Raw genomic sequence first — 7,655 nt, forward strand, 5'->3', positions numbered from 1 at the left:
TGATGCTTGCGCTGCCTGAGTGGCGTCCAGCCGGCGGGAACCTATGTTTTTGCCGCCTTGGCGGTAGCCTAGAGTCTATGAAAATCATGACCTTTAAAAAAAAAAAGCTAACGTGGAGGGTAGGGTTTTTCAATGGCGACAAATAAAACCTAAAGGTTTTTAACGCTAATTCCTGCCTGCTGTTGGGCTAAAAGCTTGAACCCGAGAAACAATAGGAGGTGAACATTATTGGTTAACATTAGCTTGGGCGTTTTGTTTCCCACCGTCGCAGACAAAGCAGGGGTGGGTGTTTCGTTTGCACAATGAGGTGCAGACGGTGTTAAGATGGCCCCGTCTCACGGTTGGGAGTTGAATCCAGCACTCACTATTTGAAGGGTTGGGGGGGATTATTTATTTACTTATTTTTCAGCTTATTGGAAAAGCGTTTTCAACCTTGCTGCTTAACTTCATCCAATTTTTAAAAGCCAAGCGTTTTTGTTGGTTTTTTTTTGCTCCGTTTTGTAATGTGTAAGCTTGCTTGTCCTCCGTCCCCATTTCCAAACCTGTTTTAGTCTTTCCTACGTTAGTTTCCTTTTCTCTCCTGGTTAATGATGTCTTACTTAATTCCACGGTAGTGGTTTTTCTGACATTGATGCATGTGGATGTGATTTGAGGTCCGGTTGTATAGATGGCATATAGAAATGCACAGAAATTGATTGCATGCTTTTGAACATTGTTTCCAGGGCTTTCCTTCCCAGTGGATTGCGTAGCGTACACTGCCAGTCTCTTGTCTTCTGTTCACCATGGCTTCTTCTGGTAGGTAATCTATTTGGAAAAGCTGAAATCGTGATGGGCGTAGGGTTTGAGACTAATGAGATGGCTCAGGTTTTTCAAGCCTTCGGTTTGGAACTTGTCCTTTTTAGGCTTGTCAAAAAGCCTATTTTAGGAATAGGAGAATTAAAAAAACAAGATGTATGGCTGGACTTTATTGAGAAAAAGTGGTCATTTTTCATTATTGCACTATTTGGCTTGGTCTCTCTGAAGCACAACTGGGATTGTTCCCGAGAATGGCTTTTGTTTATGAAAGCGACCGCCCAGTACTGGTGTCGCAGGATGATGGAAATCTCCTGGCAATCTTGAGCTTGCTCTTGGAGAGGTGGTCTTTAGACCGCTTCTGGCCTGCAAATGCCACCTCCCCACCAGTGCTCAATCGTGCCACTGTTTTGATCTGGCTTCTAGAAGAGTGTAGAACAGTGACCACAATAGGAGCAGCCGGCGTTTCTGAATGCGTTGTAACTGTGCTCAACTCTAGATATCCAGGTGAAAGAACTGGAGAAGCGGGCCTCTGGCCAGGCCTTTGAGCTGATACTCAGCCCCCGTTCAAAAGAGGCCGTCCCAGAATTCCCTCTTTCTCCTCCAAAGAAGAAGGACCTTTCACTGGAGGAAATTCAGAAGAAATTAGAAGCTGCAGAAGAAAGACGCAAGGTAAACATCACCATCCAGGGAAAAGAGGATGTTTATGAATGTAATGTAGCAAATCCATTTTATTTCCATAAGGAGAAACATGGAATTATAGGTCCCAAATGGGGGGGTTGGGGTGGGTGGGGGTGTACAGAGACCGAATTCAGAGCAGTCCTATAGGACCCAGTAGAGCTGGCCCAGAGGGCTTCCGAGGTGCTAAGCCTTTATGGAAGCTGGCAGCTGCCGTCCTGTCTCTGGTGGACCTGCCCATGGGTTTGACCACTAGCATTTTTCATCATGATTAATAATTGTGAAAGCCGCATATGCATGCCTGTGCGGGAAGACAACGCCAGCCGTGATTGATTGAGCTCCTATGAGGTGCCAGCCCCGTTACTTTTCTCCTCCAACACAGTGACCCAGCAGGGTAGATGGGAGTTTGGAGATGAGAAACGCTCCTCAGGAGTGAAGGCGAAGACATTGCTGAGTCAGTTAACTAGAGTTCAGTCAGTTAACTAGAGTTTGGGAGCCTAAATTCAAGCCCAGGCCTGTCTTAAGCCAAAGCTTATGCTTCTTGGGCTTTCAGTATGAAAAATGGGAAACTTGGCGGCACAGTCCTCTCCTCCTCTTGTCCCCTGTCCGTCTCTGTTTGTTTTTTTGAGCTGAACAATAGAAAGCATCTTTAACTGCTAGTAATGTGTTATGTTGCCTTGCTAGTATTTTGGCAGGATTTTCCTTATTGAAGCATCTGTAAGAAGAACTATGCCAGAAAACCAAATATTAATGTTGTTTAAAAGAACAAACTAGAGGACACAAAAAATTATAAATAGCAAATGATAAATATTTAGAATCTTACTCTCTAGAAATAGCCACTGTGAACATTTGGGCCATATTTCCTTCGGGTTCTCATAGCTCTGCTGATTAAGAGCTTTCGTAAATTATCATTTAGATCTCCTTTCCAGCAAGCCTGGTTCCGGTTGGATTAGATTTTAGAGATGAAATTTAGGCAGAAAACTAGTGAGATTTGAATTGAAAGCTGGTATGTTTCAGTGTCTTCTCAGGTTCCCCATGTCCCAGCCCACCCACCCCCCCATACACTTATGTAACCAGTTGATGACCAGACTCTTGGCAGCCCCACTGGGTGTCTCAGTAGATTCTGGGGCTCCATGGGGAGTCTTAGTCACTAGTTTTCCAGAAGTAGATCTAAGGGGCCTCTGGGTAGATGCAATTTTGTTAGCGGGCAAACAAACTTGTTAACTACCTGTGTGACCCAGACCTGCATACATAAACCAAAACCAAACCCAACCCACTGCTATGTGCTGGCGGCCCTGTGGAACAGGACAGAACTATCCCTGTGAGCTTCCGAGACTGACTCTTCACAGGAGTGGAAAGCCCTATCTCTCCCCCTTTTCGAGCTCCTGCAACAAGTGCCATGTGCCTACCGGTGCCCCGGGCTTCCTGTGTGAGCACTGACTCGCCGTGGGCTGTGGGGACGCCACCATGCACTGGCATCATCTCCTGCCTGCTGGTCCCGGTAGTTCGGATTCTCATAGCCAGGGGCCAGCCACAGGGAAGTTTTTTAAGGAAATCAGCCCTGGCCTTGTCATTGGCCCATGCTTTCCTCAGTCGTGTCTGCCTGGAGCACGTTGTGTAGTAAGATTCTGAGCAGGCCCGAGATTTGACTGAGCCCAGTGGCAGTGGAGCAGACGCTCGGCATTCTCCCAGAAGTTAGTCTTCCATACACGTCTGACTGTTTGGTAACCAGCCCCGCTGTCTGCCTGTTGAAGGGGGCACCGTGTGGGAACGGTGCTAGTGGGCTGAGACGGTGGCCCGTCTTCCACAGAGGAAGCATTTCTTGAAACAAGCCCTGCTGCTTAGATGGCGGTCTAGAGACTGTTGAAAATGTGCACATATATATATGTATATATACACACACATATACATATACAGAATTGATCTTGTTTTCTTGTAGCCTTTGATGTTAACAAAGCCCAGTTCTTCCCTAGAAAGCGCCATCCTTACATGACAATCACTCAGTGCAGCTTGATAGCAGGGATATTTTTTCCCCAGAAATTACTGGGCAAGAGATCCCTGAACAAATAGGTATTTACCCAGGAAAGTAAATATTATTTACTTACTTTCCCAGAGTAAATATAAACACTAGCCCAGAATATGATTTTCATCCTATTTTGTGATGGGAATAAGTCCGGTTTCCTGAGCAAAGCATTCTTTGAAGGGGCTTTATTTTCTGCCTCTTTCCAACCCCGCCCCCCCGTCCGCCGTCCAGCAAATAACGTCTGTTGTAACTTTGACTCATGCCAAGTACCTTTCCGAGACCTGAGCCTGCTCCATCCGCACTCTCTCCTCCCAGTCCCATGAAGCGGAGGTCCTGAAGCAGCTGGCTGAGAAGCGGGAGCATGAGAAGGAAGTGCTGCAGAAAGCAATCGAGGAGAACAACAACTTCAGTAAGATGGCCGAGGAGAAGCTGACCCACAAAATGGAAGCCAACAAAGAAAACCGAGAAGCACAAATGGCGGCCAAGCTGGAGCGCTTGCGAGAAAAGGTGGGGTATCCTCTCGTCCTGGATGTGCTGGGGGGCGGGGGGGGGTCACCGTGTGAGGGGGAGGTCGTTAGTGATGACACCTGGGGGTGTCTCAGCAGACCAGTAGTAGTAGGATGGTTAGTTGACATGGGTCCACACGTGACCCAGGGGCTCGAAGGCGATGTCTTTGAACTCCGATGAAGAGCTTCCCCGTGGGCTCTCTAAGATCCACGGACCGGACTGTGGGGCTTGTTCGGGGAGGGCGCGCCATGATGGCCTTCTGTGTGTGACCGACTGCAGCGGTTGCTCTCTTGCAGGACAAGCACGTGGAAGAAGTGCGGAAGAACAAGGAATCCAAAGACCCCCTCGCTGATGAGACTGAAGCCGACTAGCTGTTCTGAGAACTGACTTTCTCCCCTCCCCTCCTCAATATCCAAAGACTGTACTGGCCAGTGTCATTTTATTATCATTGTTATTATTTCCCTCCTGACAAATACTCCAGAAGCCAATGTAGGACTTAAATAGGTAGATCCAGACCATAGGATGTTGTTTTAGGGGCTAAAGGGGAGAAACGAAAAGTGTTTTACTCTTTTTTCTAAAAGTGTTGGAGTGTTTCTAACGTAGCTATTTTTCTTGTTGCATCTTTTCTACTTCAGTGCACACAGTGCGCTGGGTGAATGGCTAGTACCGTATTGGCCCCGTGGAAACATGTTCGTGAAAGAGTGTGTAGTGGCTTCTCTCAAAACTGTTAGATGCTGAATCTCTGTTTGCTTTTAAATCCCAGTTCTGTCCCGATTTTACCAGATGCTACTGTACTTGAATGGTTAATAAAACGGCACAGTGCTGCTGGTGGCAGCGACTTGTTTCTGTTCAGGACCCCCGCGACCCTGGACACCTCCCACCAGTCCACAGGGCTTCAAGGCGGAGCCTCTGAGCTGGTGGAAATAACCCCGCATGCGCATGGCTGCACATTCTCTGCCCTCGGGAGTTCTTGCTCCCAGAGATGTGTGCATTGTCCATTTCCACAATCAACACTTTGTTTTGATGCCCTGGCCCAGATCAGCTGTTACTATATTCTTCAAATGTTTATTTGCAAACAAGCATTTTTTTGTTCCCTTGACCCTGTTAAAAAGCAGAGTGAAGGCACAAAGGGTGTTTCTGGATAACAGTTTAGATTTAGAAATCTAAAGAGCCCAGCCTTTAGATATTGGCTGATTGACCTGCTACAAATTATATAACAATACTTTCCTGCCATAGAAGCTATGGCTCTAGGGTCAAGACGATGACTGTTCATCGTTGTAGCAACTGCTACACAGGGATCCTGGTGCAGAGTGGTTTCACGTAGGCTACTAGCCCAGAGGTCAGCAGATTGAAAACACCAGCCACTCCACAGGGGAAAGACAAGGCTTTCTGCTTGTGTGAAGAGTGCCCGTCTTGGACACACACAGGGCAGCCCTCTCTGGCCTGTGTGTCATCCTGAGTCACAGTGGCAGTAGTCTTCTGTCTGGGTTTCTGTTTGCCGGAGTAGCATTTGATGTGGACAATTGCATTTGCCGGGTAGTTTCCCTCTGTCCAGAGGCTGTAACACTCACCCATGTTCAGGGGGAGGTCGTTGGCAGCTTCCCCTGCTCTTTGAGAAATAGCTTTAATCACAAAAGCCCATTGCTTCTCAGACATCTGTATCAAAGCTGTTGGGAGCCAGTGACCAGTAACACCGGTCTGATCCCCTCCACCCCCTCGGGCTCTATCTGGATTTGGACTTCAAGAAACAGGATAGTAGCCCCTCTCTCCTTGTTATGATTGAGTACGTTTATGGGTGTGTGTTCAGTGTGTGTGTGTGTAGAATGAGCAAGTATGTAGTTAGCACTATATATAAAATGATTCTTTTAATCCCCTTGAGCTGGGAATCATGGAATCTTGAAATGACATCTATGTTTACTTAGACAACAGGATCCATTGTAGAAGTCTGATAAAGCTGAGTGTTAAAAGTTAAGTCCAGAGAGCTACACAAATAAGAGACTTGGTGTTGGGCCCCTCTGTCTCTGGCAAGCAATAATGGTCCCGCCACTGCCCGCAAATTGATTCAAACTTAGAGGAAGTCTTGCAGGGTGAAATAACCTCCCTCTGGAAGAGCAGTGGGTGGTTTGGAACTGCTGTGGTCCCAGGTGGCAGTAAGCTTGCAGGGTGGAGAGCAAGGAGCCCTGGTGGGGGCCAGCTGCGTCAGGTTCACAGACTCCGGAGTGCACATCTGAGTTAGACTTGCTGTCTGTCACCTGGTTGGAGGGTGAGGGGTGGCCAGGTACCTAAACGCCTCAAGGAAGAGGCCAGCTGGGGCCGAGAGGATTCCCTACTCAGTGACAGCCAGCTGCACAGGCCGGGCGTTCTGTCTCACCTCAGATCCTGGAAGAAGCCCTTGCCCCGGGGCCTCACGTTTCTCAGAGATAGGGGAGGACTAGGTCAGTTCAGTAACTTCAAGACAGTGGGGAGGGCCTCGGGAGTGCCCTTCCCCAGCCAGGCCCTCCTGCCCATCCCTCTGTAAGAGCTTAGGGTTAAAGGCCAGTGTGGTTTGACGGCAGCCTGGGGACCCAAACCAGCAGCAGAACCCCTTGTCCTCAGACAGCCACGACTGGGCTTCTGTGGACAAATGGTGTGAGGCCTAACGGAGGCCCTTCCACAGCCCCAACAAGACGATTGAATGTGCTCGTAACGAGCTATGAACTAGAGGTGAGAAGGACTAGAACTGGGGGTCCCAGAACATGAACACCAGGAGAGGAAGTGCTGGGGACCCTCCCTCTGACGGTGTTCCCAAGCACGTCATAGGCATGGAGTTGCAGCAGGCGTGGAGGGTCTCAGCCCCTTCGCCCTTCGTTTCCTTCATCCCAGGCAGTCGAGGTCTTCTGAAGGCTTCCGAACAGGAGGCGCCAGGGTTGGTGAGTGAAGCCATTATAAGGAAAAGGCATTGGAGGCAGATGCATGATGAATTAATTGGCTGAGGAAAACGCCAGAATCAGCCCGGCTGTTGGCCAGAGCAGAACTGCCCTGCAGGGTTTCCAAGGCTGGCAGCCTTATCTTCCTCCTGAGGAGTGGCGAGGGGTTTGAGCTGCCAGTCTGGATTTTCAGCCAAATGCTTAGCCTGCTGCACCAGCTGGGCTGAGAGACCAGTCTCAGTAATGGTAGCCTATTAGCGCAGACAGGGCCGATAATGGTAGCCTATTAGAGCAGACAGGGCTGAGGCGGAGGGAGCGTGGACAGCCACTTCCCTGAGAACTGTGCCATGGTAACATGGAAGTGAGAAGAAATCCCTCCCCCAGTGACTCCCACACAACCCTGGAGGAACAGAGGCCCTAACATGGGACTGACCCTGTGGCTGAGGCCTCTGGAGGGACAGCTGGTATTCTGCCTGTAAAAAGCCCGGGGCAGGCTTCCTGACTGGCCTGGCACCGTTATAATCTGTTTCAGTGGTCAGTGAGGCCCCACGTCAGCCTCGGGTCCACGGGCTCAGGAAAGGCCTGGGTCGCAGCAGGGGGGTGGTAGTGGTAGGTAGACAAAACCATTTTAAGGAAGTGGGAGCTGGGGAGGGGGGCTGGACTGGAGAGAGGATCTTCGGGAGTCCCTGGACCTTGGCCTCAGGTCCTACAGCGGGTCAGTGAGGGGTCTGTAGTAGTGGAAGAAGAAA

The 7,655-nt window shown here is 49.3% G+C and overlaps 1 protein-coding gene across 1 annotated transcript; it reads left to right on the plus strand.

Moving 5' to 3' along the window:
• Positions 1 to 112: 112 nt before the first annotated feature.
• On the plus strand, positions 113 to 4,834 carry STMN1 (stathmin 1). Its single transcript, XM_004705092.2, has 5 exons — positions 113 to 218; positions 723 to 795; positions 1,292 to 1,464; positions 3,809 to 4,000; positions 4,297 to 4,834. The coding sequence occupies exons 2-5, from the start codon at positions 783 to 785 to the stop codon at positions 4,369 to 4,371; spliced, it is 453 nt and encodes a 150-aa protein (XP_004705149.1). The 5' UTR covers positions 113 to 218; positions 723 to 782; the 3' UTR covers positions 4,372 to 4,834.
• Positions 4,835 to 7,655: the final 2,821 nt, after the last annotated feature.

The sequence above is a fragment of the Echinops telfairi genome, unplaced genomic scaffold (assembly GCF_000313985.2).
Source record: "Echinops telfairi isolate 266 unplaced genomic scaffold, ASM31398v2 ScPeMD7_7457;HRSCAF=8495, whole genome shotgun sequence".
In the NCBI taxonomy this organism is placed as follows: domain Eukaryota; kingdom Metazoa; phylum Chordata; class Mammalia; order Afrosoricida; family Tenrecidae; genus Echinops; species Echinops telfairi.

Coding starts and splice junctions, on each gene's coding strand:
- STMN1 (XM_004705092.2), top strand. Junction 1,465..3,808: donor CTGCAGAAGAAAGACGCAAG/GTAAACATCACC, acceptor CTCTCCTCCCAG/TCCCATGAAGCGGAGGTCCT. Junction 4,001..4,296: donor TGGAGCGCTTGCGAGAAAAG/GTGGGGTATCCT, acceptor GCTCTCTTGCAG/GACAAGCACGTGGAAGAAGT.